The 18,361-nt window shown below is 34.8% G+C and overlaps 1 protein-coding gene across 2 annotated transcripts in view; it reads right to left on the bottom strand.

Annotated features, from left to right (window-relative positions):
• Ythdc2 (YTH domain containing 2) overlaps positions 1-18,361 on the bottom strand; it is a 57,305-nt gene that overhangs the window by 24,567 nt on the left and 14,377 nt on the right. For both annotated transcript variants that reach the window (XM_028777181.1, XM_028777182.1), the window contains 12 exons: positions 16,304-16,411; positions 14,876-15,024; positions 12,901-13,036; positions 10,498-10,624; positions 10,231-10,296; positions 7,199-7,377; positions 6,892-6,988; positions 6,723-6,810; positions 6,557-6,637; positions 3,339-3,421; positions 2,026-2,131; positions 250-369 (listed from right to left, as the gene is read on the bottom strand). In XM_028777181.1, the coding sequence (XP_028633014.1) occupies positions 250-369; positions 2,026-2,131; positions 3,339-3,421; positions 6,557-6,637; positions 6,723-6,810; positions 6,892-6,988; positions 7,199-7,377; positions 10,231-10,296; positions 10,498-10,624; positions 12,901-13,036; positions 14,876-15,024; positions 16,304-16,411 (1,340 nt within the window). The remainder of the gene's footprint in view (positions 1-249; positions 370-2,025; positions 2,132-3,338; positions 3,422-6,556; positions 6,638-6,722; positions 6,811-6,891; positions 6,989-7,198; positions 7,378-10,230; positions 10,297-10,497; positions 10,625-12,900; positions 13,037-14,875; positions 15,025-16,303; positions 16,412-18,361) is intronic.

Raw genomic sequence — 18,361 nt, 5'->3', positions numbered from 1 at the left:
GTTTAAATTAAAAGCCCAGTAAGTATGAAATAATGTAAACATTATTTTGCTATCATATCACATAAAATATATTTTGTATTAAATATATACATATATACAACAACTATATCTACTATTTTAAATTATAAAAGCACTAAAGTACTAATCAAGCAACAATTTTTAAAAGAATAAAATTATTTAAAACATATCCTCATTTAGCTTAAATTTTAAGTTGAAAAAACAAATAAGTAAAATAATTAAAATACCAACCTTAAGCATTTGAACAGCATTTCTTACAATTAAAGCTGGAGGTGGTTCAGGAGCTTTCATAAGGAAGTCGGCAATGGTACAATTAACTGGGGCTAACAGCTTGGTATGTAAACAAAGTTCCTGAAACCACAATGGTAAAAAAATTAGAAAGAGTAAAACTATACCACTGGCTTTTATATTAAGGAAACCATGAGAACTATGTGTGCCAATCACAAACTAGGAAGGTCTCAGAATCAAAGGAATAGGGGAGGAACAACATCTTCAGTGAACCTTGATCTAAACGCCTTCAATCAACTTACACGAAGATGATCACTGCCCCTTCTGGCAACAGTTTTTCCACAGCTTTTACCCATATCACTTAAAGAGAAACTGTACCTGAACAGTAAGTCATCTTTCTCCCTTTATAATCAGGTCATTCTATCATTGTTTTTCTTTCAACAAATATTTGGGTGTTTTTGACAGTCAGGCATATGCAACCAATGAACAGATGACTGCTCTTTTGAGTTTATAGCAAAGTGAAAAACAGACCTTAGATTCCTTAAGAACGTCATTATTTATAAGTACTCATATCTGTGCTAAGTGCTATGAAAGGATACTGGGTAAGGGCAGTGCATAAACTGTAATCGAGTTCCAGAAGGAGCTGGAGAAGGAGGCTGGATGTCAAAGAGTTTCTAAGAAGGAATGACACTTACACTAAGATATATATAATAGGACTTAACTATTATATATAACTAAGATCTACATAATAGGACTTTAATCATAAACTAAGTTAGGGAAAGGAATTTAGAAATGGGTTAGCACACATAAAAGCAAAAGAAATAAATATAACGTAAAAAAAAACCACTAAATCTAGTAAGAGTAGAAACATGAGGACAGGGGATTGGAAACATTTGAAGAGTTTATTTAATAATTTAGGTTCCAAAAGTTTTTAATTATACATCAGAAAAAAAAATCTTGCAAAGACATTGTTAATATGAAATCACAGGGATATGAATGTCAAAAACATGATTCTGTCTCACTTGAAAGACTGGAAGCAAGTATCTAGGCTAAGAGACTAAAGAACCAGTGTGGGGCAGGAGAGATGGCTAGGCGGTTAAAAGCACTTGCTGCACAACAGTGGAGCCAGGCCGGGATCCCAGGACTCACATCAGGCAGCTTACAGCCTTCTGTAATTCCACCTCCAGGAGATGTGAGGAAACATGCTGGTTTCTAACAGCACCATATACAGGGCATGCTTACATACAGACACACAAACATGCATATAAAATAAAAATGAGTAAATCTTTCAAAAATAGAATCAATCTGATATTCTTCTAGTAGTTTTCCATGAAGGCAGAAAACTCAAAGAAACGCAATGAAGATCTGGAGATCTCGGTGAATAAGAATTACAAAGGTAGAGGCTCAGTATCTTACATGATAATGTTGGAATTACCTTCTACAACTTAGATTTAGTTCCTAATCCTATCTAGAATTTTCAAAATCAACACTATATATTTGAGACTTCTAAAATGCTAGAATTAAGTGTACACACACACACACACACACACACACACACACACTCGAATGGTTCACAAACTTTAAATGTATTCCAATAACTTTAAAAAATATCTGAAGGTTCAGTAACATTTATAGGGAAAAATCTTTTTTTGTGGATATCCCACTTCATATAATTTATGATTTTACTGTGTAAACTGAATTTAGTCAAGCCCAATCTGTAGAAATGAAATGGGACCTGTCCCCTCACCCACAGACAAAGCCTTAGAGCTTTAGGTCTACCTGCAATGGCATTCTCAAGAGTTCTGGAGTCTGAAATTCCAGCATGTTCTGAAATCGAAGTCTACTAAACAGACGGAAACAAATTCCAGGTCTACATCGTCCCGCTCTTAAAATAAAACATATAATTAAGCCTCAGATAATGAATGAAGACAGTAATAATGAAACTTCACACTAATGTGATTCAGGAGACAGAAAAATGAATCATGATCAAGACATCTGAGTTCCAATCCTTATTTAGCCTCCATGAATACATTTAGAACATGTTTTGTGTGCTGGGACTCAATATTATAATATCATTTATTGAGCAAGATTCATAAACTTGTCATCTACAGTTATAGCTAAAGAAAAAACACACAAAGAAATCAAAGTTAATAACATAAATTTGAAATCAAGTGAAATTCAAAGCATGAATGTTTAGTAATTTAAATGTAATCAATTTCACTAAGACATTATCAAGCACCATGTTCAGGCCCACTGATCAGAGTTGTACACATTGTGGGTTACATAACAACAAAGCCTTGGCACTTACTCCATCATCACAAAGACACAGTCTCTTGGAAAGCATCAGAAAATATAATGAAGTAGTCTCCTTTTAGTTCTTCTAATTAGGGAAATAACTAGTATCTGGGATGGATGACGGATACTTCTTATGGAGTTCACAACCAAGAAAGGATAAAGAAAACTCTCTTCCTCTCCTAGCAGCTAGCAACTTCCAACAGCTCCACAGAAGCAGCTGGGAATATGTGCTCAATTCCCGTCTCCTCCCTCCATGTTGATGTCTGGTATCAGCTGGGCTTGCAACATAGCCTAAATTTAACTTTTGAAAAATTACCCCAAACCAAAAAAAAAAAAAGAAAAGAAAAAGAAAGAAAGAAAGAAAGAAAGAAAGAGAGAAAGAAAGAAAGAAAGAAAGAAAGATTACCCCAAAAGGGCCAGTGAGATAGCTCAAAGATTATAGGCATTTGCCATCAAGCCCAGATACCTTAGTTCTATTCTCAGGAACTACATGGTAGAAGAAAACCAGTTCCTGAGAGGTATCATCTGAATACTACAGTGTGCCATAGCATGTATGTGCCTCTGACAAACATTCAAAATAAACTAAGGAATGTAATTTAAATTTTTCTAGTTAAGCAATTGTTTAAAGTAGCAAAACAGTTTGCTTGGCAAAGATACTATAAAATTACTGTGAAAACTAACATATTATAAAAGAAAGAGTATATGACAAATATGTAATGCATATGGTAATATTAATATCACAGGCAATTAAATTAATGTAAATTAGGCATGAAATTATAACATCCAATGTACATTACCTGCCTTTGCGCTGTATGGCACTAGCTTTGGAAATCCATACCATTTTTAGCATTGTAACAAAATTCAGTGCATCAAAGGATTTCTGTAATATTTAAATCATTTTTATGTTAAAACATGATCTGTACTAACAAAGAAATAAGAAATATTATCGACATATTTTTTACATGCCGAGTTAAACTTAAAGCCCCCTCTTGATTAATTAGAAGAAATTGTTTCTTAAAGACTCAGGTTTCCTGATTATAAGTACTCTAATGAACAGTAAATGGCAAACTAAACTTAGAAGACCTATACAATTCCCCATGCTGTGCTTTTCAGAGCTGTTTGCAGTTCTCTACTGCAGTTTAATAACAACCGATTCTCAAAAGACACCAAGACTTTATTGTGACACCAACATGGCTACCTAGACATAACCTGACATATCAATGGACATTCTGTCATGGAATGAGTAAAGTTTGCTGGGACTCAACCCTAGACAAAGAATTACAGGCAACTGGGGAATACTGAGAGCAGGAGACATATTCTTCCCCAGACAAGAACACGCTAATTAGTGGTCAGTCCTGAGATCACATATATACAGCTTACATTAGACACACTGAGCAGGCTGGATTTATATATTTAAGAGAGAGAGAGAGAGAGAGAGAGGGAGAGGGAGAGGGAGAGGGAGAGGGAGGGGGAGAGAGAAACAAAGATATTTTCAGAAAAAGATATTTGCTGAAGTGCTTCTCAAGGAGTAAGTCTCTAGAAAAATGATTTACCAAACTAAACATTTCAAAGTAAAGTAGTTTTAACACTTTGTACTTAACACCCTGCTGAGTTACCAAGAAGTAAGCCTTTCCTGAATGTTTCAAAGGAAAATATAAAAAAAATCATTACTGCTATCCCCATTGGGCCACAAACCCTTTCAGCTCCTTCAGTCTTCTCTCTAACTCCTCCATTGGGAACCCCATGATCAGTTCAATGGTTAGCTGTGAGCATCCCCTTCTGTATATGTCAGGCTCTGGCAGTGCCTCTAAGGAGCAACATACCAACCAAACAGAGCTCCCAGGGTCTAAACCACCAGCCTGGGAGCACACAGGGAGGAACCCATGGCCCCAGTTGTATATGTAGGGAAGGATGGTTTTGTCGGGCATAGGTGGGAGAGGAGGTCCTTGGTGCTGTGAAAGCTGGATGTCTCAGTGTGGAGGAATTCGAGGGCGGGGAAGTACGAGTGGGTGGGTGGGTGGGGGCACATCCTCACAGAAGCAGGAGGAGGGGGGATGGGATAGGGGGGTTCTGGGGAGGAAGGTGAAATGGGGAAAGGGGTAACATCTGAAATGTAAATAAAATATCCAATAAAAAAAAAAAGAAATAGTGGTGGCACTGGGCAACTGAAGAAGACAATGAAATTCTTTTGAAAAGAAAAGAAAAGAAAAAAAGAATCATTAATGCCACCCTGCTTCGAAGTACCTAAAGTGAATAAATATCTGCTGGAGGAGAAATTTTTGTTTCATTTTTTGGTTTTGTTTTTTAAGACAGAGTTTCTCTGTATAGCCCTGGCTGTCCTGGAACTCACTCTGTAGATCAGGCTGGCCTCAAACTCAGAGGTTTGCCTGCTTCTGCCTCCCAAGAGCTGGGATTAAAGGCATGAACAACCACCATCTGCTAGGAGAAATATTTTTAAATACATTTCTAACTAAATTATGTATTTCAAGCATTCAGTATCCTTGCTTTCTCTTGTATAAAATTAATTACAGAGAGCAAAAATAATGTATTCTCTAATAAGTTAAGGAATTTTTGAAAATATGCTACTTAGCTTATAATATCTGTTCCATTTGTTAGTTTTATATATAAAATAGCTTTTGATATTATCTCTGTGCATAAGTCATGATTTGATAATACCTAAAGAAATTAATTTCTAAAATACTCAAAATCTACTTCCTTCAGCTTTAAATAATTTAAGACCAACAAATCTGTACTTTTTGCTTTCTCCTCTTTAAGACAGGTTCTAAGCATGTAGCCAAGCTAGCTTTGAACCTTAGACCATCCTGTCTCTATCTCCCCCATGCAGGGAGTGCAGGTATGCAGCACATCTGGTAAATGTTGATATTTAAAGGTTTATCACTTACCTTTATTGACACTATCATAGGAGAAACAGTTTATTCTTTCTTTACAACAAATTTGACCAAAATCTATAATAAATTTTATCCTCTGTAAGATAATCCTAAAATTATATCAAAATATTAATTTTAACACTAAAAATGATTACTTATATCCACTTAGTCATCTCTTCCTTAAAAACCAATTATCTCTATTATATGATCTACGAAAACTTAGTAGCACTGGCAACTGTTAGTCATGTTAATATTGAAAGGAAACAAATGCTATCACTTATTTATCATAGGAAAAAAACTTTTGCAAAGGGCCCAGTAGTAAATATTTTACACTTTGAGGTCTTTGCTACAATTTATGAAATGCCACAATGGTATGAAAGAACCAACAGATAGCCAGGTAGTGATTTGTACTGTTGATTACATGATGTGTATACCCTGGTTTATGTTGCTGTTGATTTTTATGCATGTGTGGGTGACTCTGCATCTAGAAGCCAGAGGTCCACAGTGTACATCTTTCCTGATTGCTCTCCACTATAGTTTTTGAGACAGGGTCACTCAATGAACCTGGAGCTCACTGATTTGGTGATTTGTTCTATCTTCCTAGTACTGGGGACTGCAAGTACACAGTGACATGCTCAGCCTTTTACAGAGATGAAGAGGACTGGAACTCTGGTTCTCGCACTTAAAGAACAAGTAGTGAGCCATCTCCCTAGCCCTAGTTTCCAATTTTATTTTCCTTTTCTTTGTTACTCAAGGTTCTCTTAATAAGTATCTTCAAAACACCTACTATATACTATCTATGATGCATTAGATGATATCAATGAACAAGTGGTATATTACCCATCTCCATATACAGGAGGAAAACAGAAACTATGTAGTCATATTGCCATGATGTGACCAATTTTTATTATAACTATTCAAACTCTTTACTTTCTTAGTAGTAGTTAGTAAATAGAAATAATCTTTTTGTCTACTTCGTTGGTACACCAAAATATATCCCATGTACTAAATTTAAGCTATAATAGTTTAGTAAAAACAACATATATTTTGTTAAATTCATCTATAAATTTTCCAGTAAATGAAGTCTCAGTCTTCATGAAGTACAAATACAACTTCTTCATACATACCTCTTTCACCTTACCAGAATCAATAACAAAGACAACATCATTGACAGTGATGCTTGTTTCAGCAATATTGGTGGAAAGGATCTGAAATGCAATATTATTTTATGATTAATAAGAAGATAGGTCAATGAATTAAAAAACAGAACATAAACGATCTTATGATGCTTACTATTTTTCGGACACCAGCAGGTGGATTTTTTAATACCTTCTTTTGATCAGATGTCTGCATATTTGAATGAAGCATAAAGACTTGATACCTGTTTACAATTAAAAAGAAAAAATGCACTCTAGTACCTGTCAGTTAGCATAAGGAACTAGTACAAATCTTTACAGTTTACCTATGTGTATTGTCAGCAAACCGCTTGTCATCAAAGAGGATACGATCCCTCAAACCAACAATTTCATCATATCCAGGTAGAAAAATTAATATTGCACCTTGAAAAAAACATTTTTAATATTTAATCTTATGAAATCAAACACAATAAACAAAACTAGTCATAAAGATAATATGATGTGAGTTAAAGTACTGGTATACAATTACAAAAGAATCAGTATACACATATATCAGAAGAATTCCAGAAAAATTTTTACCCTAAATACTAATTTCCAATAGAGTTTGCTCCACTTCTTTCAAACAGTACTCACCAGCATCACAACTATGGCAGATATTATAGAGAAGATGCATGATCAAATCCAAGTCTACTTTCTCGTCATCAAAGCTATGATGGTAAGCTTTCAACAGCTCTCTGTCTTCTGCACTGAGGTCATTTCCATTTGTTTGAACCAAGGAACTTTCATCTAGATTTCCAAATTCCAACGAAGCGCTAAGAAAAATACCAAATCAGTTTTTACTGAAAAGAGTAGGACTTTAAAGACCAAGGTTTCCCATTATTACCACCAAATTCCCAATATCCTCTAAGGATGTTGTCACTTCATGTATTATCTATAGTTAAGTTGTGTGTTGATTGCAAATATATTAGTTAAGTTAAATTTAATAAGTGCTTTTAGAAAAATTATAACCTGAAGACACTTCATTAAAAATGCAAAAGTGACTTATAAATATATCAAGATGCTTAATATAGTCACTAAGGAAATAAATACCCAAACTACAAAGGTGACATTCCACAACCAAAAGGAAGCTAACATCAAAAAGGCAGTTAAGTGATAGGGATGGTACAGAAATACTAAATATTCCTAGAAAATATGTAGACTGACACAGCAATGTTGGAACACTGGCAGTTCTCCAAAGGATAAACACAGTGTTTACTACATCACCTAGCAATTCTATTCCTAGGTACAGATGGAAGAGAAATGGAAATAGATGGATAGATGGATGGGTGATGGATGGATGGATGGATGGATATAGATAGATAGATATGGTTAAGAATCTGTATTAACTGTCAGCTTAAATATTTGTGTCCCTGTTTATAATAGTCAAGAGTGAAAATAACCCAAATATTCATAAATTGACAAATTAATCATGGCATACAACAAAAGGGACTACTGGTTGGAAATAAAATAGATAACCTTTGAAATCAGTAAGATTAAAAAGAAAGTTACAAAAGACTGCATATCATATTGCTCTATTTACACAAAATCCCCCAAACAGACTAAGTTATAGAAAGAGGAAATAAATTGGTGACTAGCCTAAGAACTAGGAGAGTTAGGTGGGAAAATAAGTAAATGATGATGGGCACAATTTTTTTGTGTGTGATTAAAATGTTCTAATATTGACTCCAGTGACTCTGAAAACTTAAAAAAAAAGTCACTAAATGTGAATCGAGGTACAGGCAGTATTTCAATAAAATTGTACTTTACAAAATGAATTATTTTGTTATGGTCTTGAACAAAGTGCCTTTGCTACATTTAACCTCAAACTCCATACTTTAATTTTTTTGAGATTTTTTTTTTAGTAAATGATATAGCTATATGAGAGTTTTTATATAGAATAAAATCAAATAGAAGCCATCAATGTATTCTAAAATGCATTAAAATCTGCTTTAGTATCTAAAGATCTATGTAATTTGTCTAAATATCTAACTAAAATTATCTAAAATTTCTAATGAAAGATAATTAGGAGCCAGAGGCATAGATCTATGAAAGAATGCTTATATAGCATGCTCAAGTCCAGGGTTCAATCTTCAGAAACACACAAACACAGGCACACAGGCTCACACGCACGCACGCACACAAGATGGGTGGCCGAGGGAATACCCATATTGCATTGGTGTTTTTTCTCATTTTGTTTGTTAGTCAAAATAATGTTTGTAGTATTAATAAGAAAACAAATTCATGGAAGCTTAATTAAAATCCACAGTCGCATGATCCAGGGCCCTTTTCAATACTTTTTATCCATTTCTTTTTATTTACTGCCATCTATCTGCTACTATATTTCAATGTGTAGTCTGTCCCTTTTATTAAACCCTTTTGTTGTTTGATAACTTATCTCCACTTCCGAGTGTACCCAGGAACCTGATGGTCAAAGTCTAAGCCTAAAGGCTCCGCACTTGATCTCTAATGAACCTCCCAATCCTGCCAAAGAGAGGAAGGCACATCATGTGCGTACAGGAGATGATCTGGCATGCTACAAACTTACCATAGAGAACTTAAAAGAAATCTACTAATTTTTGGCCTTGCCATTAAAAGGTCACAGAACAATATATACAGAGTTCTGACACTACAATAAGCTTGTTTCTCACTGGTACTGTGAGTTTTCTCAGCTTTGCTAAGTTAGTTATTTCTAATCAGCATGATAGCTATCATGTCAAAACTCATTAAGAACATCCATCAGCTACCACGACCTGCTTCATGTCCTCTCTGCTTGTCAGTTTTAAACTTTCATTTTTTTTCAAGATGTACATTTATTTATGTGTATAGAGGCCATAAGAGAGCATTAGACACCTGGGAGCTGGAACTACAGGAAGTCTTGAGCCCCCTTATATGAGTGCTGAAACCTGCAGAAAGCATTCTTAAACACTGAGTTTTCTACATAGGCCCCTAAAAGTTCAAACTTTAAAAAACAAAAATCACCATTCTGGTGAAGTGTGGGGGAAATGCAGAGACAAATATATATTTGAACCTACCATGCTTTCAATGTGTGTATATATGTGCTTATGGATTTATGCATGATCACCTCTGTATAGGTGTTCACATGCATGTGAGCATATGTATGGAAGCCAGGGGTCAACCTAATTTGTTATTTCTTAGATACCATCCCCATTTCTTCTTGAGACGGGGCCTCTTCCTGGGACCTGGAGCTTGTCAAGTAAATGGTAGTTTGGGTAGTCAGGGAGTCCCACTCATCTTCCTGTCTCCATCTCTCTAGTGCTGAGATTACAGAAATGTACCATCACATGGGCTCTTTTTATATGGGTTCTGGAGATCAAAGTTAGGTCCTCAGGCTTGTTCAAGTAAGCACATTACTGACTGAGCTACCTCCCCATTCTACGTATACAATGTTTAAGTGGAAATCTCTCAAATTTTCAAAAAAGTTTTTAAATAAAGTAAATATAATACAATATGTCTTATTAACAACCTGAAGAAAATTCTTTTACAACTACAAAAGTAAATCTCTGGCTAAAGGAGTTTAAGTGCCTTACCTTTTACAGCCTCTGTGATTTACACGGCTAGGATTTTTTTAAAGGTAGAATTAAGTTTAAATAATGTTAAGGTTTTACCTGTAAGATTCTAGAAGATCCACAATTTCAGTCTGTCCAAAGTGCTTAGCCCAATCTAAAGCCATCCTGCAAATTTCAAAGAGATCAGACTGAGAAATAATTTGCTTTCAAAAATTACTTAACTAGTCACACAAACTATTTACTCATTACAGCTATGCCATCAATTATTACACAATAGATTTTAAAATAAAGACAATTACAAGAAAATTTCAAAGGTATGTGAAACTATATAATGATATACAAAGAATGGATACAATCTAAAATTACCAGCCATTTGATGCTTTACTGTGGACATTGGCTCCCATACTAATTAACTGCTCTACTTGACTCGTAAATCCTCGTCCTGCAGCAACCATCAGAGCTGTTGCACTGGTCTCACTATGCCTATAATCAACTAAAAGAAGAAAAGGATATGTTAAATGTTCAAATATTAAAGACTTCCATTGTTTTGGTTAAGTAGTAGAACTGACTATCACAATTAACCTGTGACTGGTTCCTTTATTTTAAATGACAACAATATTATATAACCTTCAACTCTCCCATTCACAAAGAAATCCAAGATGATCTTGCAAAAACAGGGTAGAATAAAGTCTATCTTTGGAGAAATAGAAAGAAATTATTTAAGCTCTACTAATATAATTAAGAAAAAAAGAGAGCTATTGGTTTGCAGAACCCTTCAATGGTGATTTTTTTATCTACATATTGCCATTATGTTCATTAAATAACAAGATACAGAATTAAAGAATTTAAAAGTTAATTTTCATCAATAATTAGTAATAAATGCTTTAAAGCAAAGTTCTTGAGGTTTTAAGATACTATAATATTAAACTCAAGGAAATAAATGACCCAAGAAGAGAAATAAACACTACACACTTTGATGACCATAAAAATAATTCAGTAATCACCAGAGAAACCCGGAAGATAGTCAAGAGTCATAGTTAAGTATTTAAATTGCTTCATCAGTATTTTAAAGCAATGTAGTAGACAAAATGATAAACCAACAACAGGCCAGTGAAATGGCTTAGCAGGGAAAGACGACTGTCCACCAGGCCTGACCTGAAAACTAGGTACACCCTCAGAACCCACAGGAAGGAAAGACAGAGCCAACTCCTACAACTTGTTTTTGACCTTCAAACATAGACCATAGCATATGTAAACCCAAACACACGCACACACGCATGCACACTAAAATATAATAAGAATGTAGAAAAACAACTCGTGCACCTGCAGAACAGAGAACAAAAAGAAGAGTGCTGGAAAATGAGCTTAGGAAGGCATCCGAAGGCATTGGCTCAGCTACTTTGCTCTAGGATCTAGTACCTGACAATGAGCAAAGTAAGGGAATAAAGGTTTATTCTGGCTCATGGTTTATGAGTCCAGAAACAGTCCATCCTGGAGGTGAGGTGAGGACATGGCTATGGCTCATTGGTGCAGTGGAAGATCATGAGACCATCTGCTCACACTTGGCAGTAAGAACACAGCAGGATGGGAAGCAGAGCTGGGCTATAAAATAAAACCCCAAGGTCCACCCACAGTGTTCAACTTCCTCTAATAAGGTTCTACCTCCTAAAGGTTCCACAGCCTCCCAAGCAGTGCCACAGGCAGGGACCAAATATTCAAATACATGAGCCTACAGTTGACATTTCAAATTTAAAGCCACAACAGTCCCAATCGTGGAAAGGATTTTGAAGGTTTTGGGTTTTTTTTCCTTCACACTATTATTGGAAGTAATGGAAAACTAGGCCAGTGGTGCTGCCCACAGTGGGCTGGGTCTTCCTACATCAATTACAGCAATCCTCTCACTGACCAACCCAATGTAGATAATAACTCATTAAAAATCTCTTTCCCAGGTGATTTAAGATTGGGTCAAACTGACAATTAAAGCTAACAATTATAGCTATTAACAGATGAGATCCATCTAAAGAACAAATGTAAATAGAAATAATAAAATGAATGTCCCAAAATTGAAGCCTATGTACTTAAAGATGAAGCTTTGGGGGGGGGTACTTTCTGCCAGGAAAACCTAGAATAGATTAAAAAAAAATGTTTTTAAAGCCAAGTTGAAACATCAGAAGCTGAAGAAAAGTGTTTTTAACAAAAAAGCAAACAAACAAACAAAAAACAGAATGGTTAATAATTATAACAGTGCCTAGAAGCCTACAGAATTTTATCTGTTCGTATCTGGTTGCCAATATCCAACAAAGTCAATTAGTTAAACAAGGATAAGTCATTACTGAAGACATATCATACGACATAAAGTTCGTGAGTATATGTAGATCAGAACCTGAGCCCGTACACTTCAATGTAAAAAAATTCATCATTTACTAAACGGCTCAAGAAATCCCAAGGTTATTACCCACTTTCTGTCCATTTCTTTCTCAATCACAAACCTCTTTGAGATACTTTTTTTTTCTGCAGCACAGAGTTAAGGACCAGATTACATGGAAACATACAACACAAATTTATAAAAGCATTTTTGTAAATAACTGTCATATCTGTGAAGAGTTTAGGAAATCTCTCTGGAGATACTAACAAAATTTGAAACAATATAAAGCACTCCAAAATAAAATTAATGATAGTAAATAAAATGTGTCATGCATGCTTTTTAAGTTAGACTGTATTTGTACCACAAATAATGGCAAGAGAAAATTTTAATTTAAATAAACTTACCGCTAACATTTTCAGTTAAGATAAGATGAAAGACCTGAGCAAAAGCATCAACATCTTTATGCAGCCATATGTCAGAAAGGCAGGCATCCATTTCCTTGATTAACCATGGTTCAAGGCAATTCACATCTTTTTCTGTCTTTTAAAAACAAAAAAAGCAAAGATTATAAATTATTTAATTGCTTAATATTTGTTTGCCTTTTAGGTGGTCTTACCATAACAGTGCTGGAGAGCTTGCTCTGGTGATGTGGATAAGGGAGAGCCAACTGCTGCCAGGCTCAGCTACCACCCACTCCAGATCCAGGGCTCTGAATTGGTCCACCCAAAATCTGTATCATCTAAGAACAGTTGGGACATGCTGATCCAAAACTGCAGATCTCCATGACACAGGGCAACAACAGAATAATTGGAAAGAGTTCCAGTGAGGATCCAATATTGATAATGTCACAGAATCCAGAGATCTCAAGCCAGACCAATGAAGATGTGTGGACATACTGTGAAACACACTGTGAGACAGCTTCCACGATGAGATGTTTCCTATGCTTTGTTGTTTTTTCTTGTTGTTGTTGGTCTGTGTGTGTATGTTGGCTTTTTGTTCATTTTTTTTTTCAGGAGAGATTGCAAGGGTGAAGGGCCGGTATGAGGGAAACCCTAGGACTGTGGTGCAGCATGATGTGAAATTTACAAACAAACAATAAAAAGTTAAAAAATGTATTTGCTGCAAGGAAAATGGCTACAATCATCGGAAGAACTAAAAAACATATAACATGCATATGCTATTATACAAAACATCACTAGTTTCATCTTTCAAACATTATCTTTCATAACATTGTATTACAATCATTTTTTATGTGAAAGTGAGCTTGTCGGCAAAGTACTATGATCTAGCCACATGAACTAATTGTGTTTGGTAGTATACTGGTAAAAATGCAGGTTTCTTTTCCAGCTACATTAGAGAAAACATTACCCTAAAACTTCTTAATATTAAAACCAGTTTCTTATCTATAACAAGCACATGAGAAGCTTTCATTTATAATCCCAGCAACTCAAGAAGTTGAGGCAGAAGAATACAAGTTTCTTTGTATTGGCAAGTTCCAGACAACTTGGGCTGTCTCAAAAGCCCAAAAGAATTTCTTTCCCTACCCCAACCCTCCCCCACCCCACCAAAGAAGTGCTGCTAGCAAGGAAACAGATTTCACCAAGCTTTAGAGGCTTCTCCTATGTATAATGTTCAATGTGGTTCTTAAAACCACTATTTTACACAGTCAAATTCATGGACTGGAGAGATTGCTCAGCCATTAAAGGCTAGGATCATAGCCAAAATGTCAAAATGCTGATTGCTAACTCATAGGGATCTTCCCTACACTAAACAATTTTAAAATATCTTCAGAAGTTTCTTTTAAAACTCAAGTACAATTCTTCTCGATATATCAGAATTAAAATACTAGTATATAATGTTAAGCATTATCTAGCTTCTCATTTTAAAAACTGTGGTAAATTTGGGGGTGGAGAGATGGTTCTGCAGTTAAGAGCACCTGCAGCTTTTACAGAGGACCCAAGTTTGGTTCCCAGAAGACTTACATGGTGGCTTATAATCACCTATAACTCCAGTTCTAGAGGATCCCATTCCTCAGCCTCCAGAGTATCTGTACTGATGTGCACACAAATGCATGCAGGCAAAACATTCTTACACATAAAATAAAAATAAATAAATCTTTTTTAAAAATAGGTAAATTATTCTTCTAAAGACAAAGTTTGGGATCATAAGTATAGCTCAGGAATAAAGTGCTTACAAGGCCCAAGATTTAATCTCCAAACCTTTTCAAAAAAAAGAATTAGATTATTCTGAAAATGTTATAGTCTAAAACAAAGAAAATTACCCTAAAATTACAAAATAACAAAATATTATTACCTCATTAAAGTTGTTTAACCTATAAAATTTTCCTCGAAATATCATTATGAACCAGTAGTATCTTACCAGCTGACTGAAGACAGCATCACCTCCATCATCCAGTAAGTCATACTCTTCAGACACACTGGCAACAGCCCTCTGTCTCTGAGATTCAGGCTTGAAAGTATTCTCTTGAGCTGAGTACCATTCTGTAAGGGTGGTCTGTTGTTTCTCCTCTAAATAAGAAAGGAAAAAAAAATAAGTACTTAGTCCTTTCCTTTTGATAATGTGTTCCTTTGCTTAAACCAATAAACCTAAGTAAATATCGTATCACTTAAAAGTTGGCTTTACTTTGGAGTCATTTTTAAAAATTACAGTGAGTCTTTCATAAAGTTATGTTGTAACATAAGGACATATGAAGCTACATAAAATCATTCTTCTATCAGTAAGAAATTTGCTTCTAACCCAGAATTTCAGAAACAGGATTTTTACCCATAAATTAACGGGTACTACCATATAAATTAATGCCAAATACTCATATAGCACTTTGTATTAAACTACTCATTAAACTTACATCATCATGCCAATTGTTTGACATACAAGAAATCAGAAGTTCCAAACGTTTTAACATCTAGAAGTTTCATAATTTACATGTAAGAGATGATATACTTTTGCAGTGATAGAGGGAATTATTAATTATATATTCAAGTGGAGAATCAAGAGTTATGTGTCCATAATCATAAATAGTAAACAAAGAAATAAGAGTACAACCAAGTATACTATAGAACGAATATAAACTCCAAATACTTTATACACTGAAACACAGAATGCTATGGTAAGATTTTTTTTAAGGCAAACATTGATAAAATGGAAATAAAGACCCAACCCTATAATAATACTGATTTGGAAATTTTTCTGGAAATAGAAAACATGCTGCAATTCTAGCATTTAGTAGGCAGAGAAAAAAGATTAACCAAGTTTCAGGCCTACATGAGCTAGAAAGTGAGATTAAGTTTTTGAAAATAAGTTTTAAAAATTGGAAAGCTTAATATTTTCAAGAAAAATAAGTCTGCTGTCATCAATAAACCATCCTTCAGCTCCCTCTCATCTATTTCTTAATCCCACCTACTAAGATAAGCTGTGGGGAGCAGCATATCTCTTGCTGCTTTCTTAAAACACGGATTATGATTCGGGATTCAAACACACTCAACATTCTCAATCCCAGCATGCATCTCAGCATCCCAATTCTATAATCTCTCCTGACACAACATGCTTATGGTGCACAGACATACATGTGGGCAAAACACTCACACATGTAATAACAATAAACAAATCTTTCTTTAAAAAGTGTATTTTGGGCAGTAATCACATATTTTCATCTAATTATATGTAAGAGAAAAATATGTTCAAGTGTACTAGTTCTTCTGTAAGCTTAAGATGTATAAGGTAAACTTATAATGTAATCATTACAGAGATAACTTGCAATAGCAAATTCTTTAAAAGTAAAAACCCTACCTCGTTGCTTTTCTTTTTTGTACTTCAACATTTCTTTGTTGGTATATCCAGTAGTTCTTAAAATATCTTCCAGAAACATTTCTTTTACTTCAAATGGCCTTCCCTGTACTAAAAAATAAAAATTTTTAAATATCCAATTTGCATCTTATAGATAATTCACAAAACAGAATTCCCACATTTAATGAAGCATCTTGCACTATGCAAAAGCTGTTCCAAAGCTCCAGTGACTCTCCTAATACTTCTTGTTAACTGTACGTTTTCTCTATAGACAGCTGTCTAGAATGAACAACTGGATTCATATTCTAGGCAAGTGCTCACATGCTTTCCTCCTACTGCTTACTGCCTACTTCCTATGAGCCTGGCATCACATCAGGAACTGGTAACACTATGCTAAGTCCATGAGGCAGGGAAGACCAATAACATGAAAAAAGAATGGAAACAGAATGCTGTGCAAAGTCTGACAAGACAGTCGTACAAGAAAGAAGTAGTACAGGATGTCATGACAGTATACCATGGAGGGAAGTGATCACACCAAGAAAATTTTTTTTCTGATTCATGAGGAAGGAGGCAAAACAACTGGCTTCACAGAAAATAAATAGTATATGAAGAAAATACAAAGTCATCAGAGTAGAACCAAAATGAGGCTGTTTTCAAGAAACTAAAAGGCAAGTAGAAGATAAGAGAGAAATTAAAGCCAGAGAAATGAATGAAGGGTCTGTATCCTGAAATAAAGGTCATTCAAGATTTAGAGAGTGCTCAACATCAACAAAGCTTCACTTCAGAAAGGACCACAATGATAACTTAGAAAATAAATTTTTAAAAACCAGAATAAAACCATACCAGGCAGCAACACGTATAGTAGGTCAGGCGATACATGAAGTCAGGTTAAATAATAGTGATAATGAAGATTTTAAAAAAAAATTAAAAACCTAGATAATTATTGAAACAGAAAGTAAAATGAAGAGAAATCATAATTATATTTACTATGAAAATAATTTCTTTTTATGTCAGCTTGCCCAACAAGAATGTTTCTCTGACAAACAAGGAAAGCTAAAGAGAAATAAGTTGGCCAGTGAAAGCCGACATTTCTTTTCACACTTATGAAAGGTGAAAAGTCAAATCAAACTTTCAATTCGCACAGGTTTCAACTTTATGTGCTTAATCATCCAAGCAAATGTTATTAGTATTATCAGACAAATGTACAACTTTGAGACTTGGTGACTTTAGGTATCACCCAAAATATGCAAGGCAAAATTAAAACCATAATTTACATTAAATTTTCAGCCTTGGACATATTAGAAGTGATGTCTATAAATTCTACATCCAAAACCCTGAAGAACAATCATCAGTATACAACAGAAAATAGAAACCACCAGCATTAAAAGGGTGGGATTAAATACACCTATAATGGCTAGTAGAGTTGTAACAAAAAAAGCAGGGAGAAGGAAATAATGAATAAAAACAGAAAGGAAAGAGATAGAAAATGAAGGCTAAAAAATACCAATATATCAGTACATGCAAATTAAGAGAAGCCCAGAGAGAAAACACAATAATGAAGAACAAGACTCAAGAAGCAGTGATCCCAAACAAACTGAGATCTGAGAATTCACACATACACAAAACCATGAGATGTCATAGTATATATAACTTTTGCCTAAAATCTACATATTGGGCTTAGTAATTAAATCAGTGCCAAAATAACATTGTTAAGAATTTGTAAATGGGAGTCCACATTAGATAGGAGAAAACCAATTCTCACAAGCTGTCCCATGACCTGCACTCAAATACTACGGTATTTACATGCGCGTGCGCACACACCTGCACACACACGCACGCACAAACATGCACGCACACACACACACGCACACACACAGTCATACAAAATGAATGAAATGTAATTTTCAATAAAAATGATAAGTGAACAGCTCCTAACAATTAAAAAAAGTAAATCAATCATCCTTTAGAAAACTTGTACAGTGAATTTATTCATAAAATAATGATGAAGAGACCCCTGAATACAATGGTAGACTAAAAGATGCCTGCCTGTGAGCCAGTAGA

Source organism: Grammomys surdaster, unplaced genomic scaffold, assembly GCF_004785775.1.
Source record: "Grammomys surdaster isolate TR1022 unplaced genomic scaffold, NIH_TR_1.0 278, whole genome shotgun sequence".
In the NCBI taxonomy this organism is placed as follows: domain Eukaryota; kingdom Metazoa; phylum Chordata; class Mammalia; order Rodentia; family Muridae; genus Grammomys; species Grammomys surdaster.
Note: the sequence above shows the minus strand (reverse complement) of the source record. Positions and strands in the feature narration are given on the sequence as shown.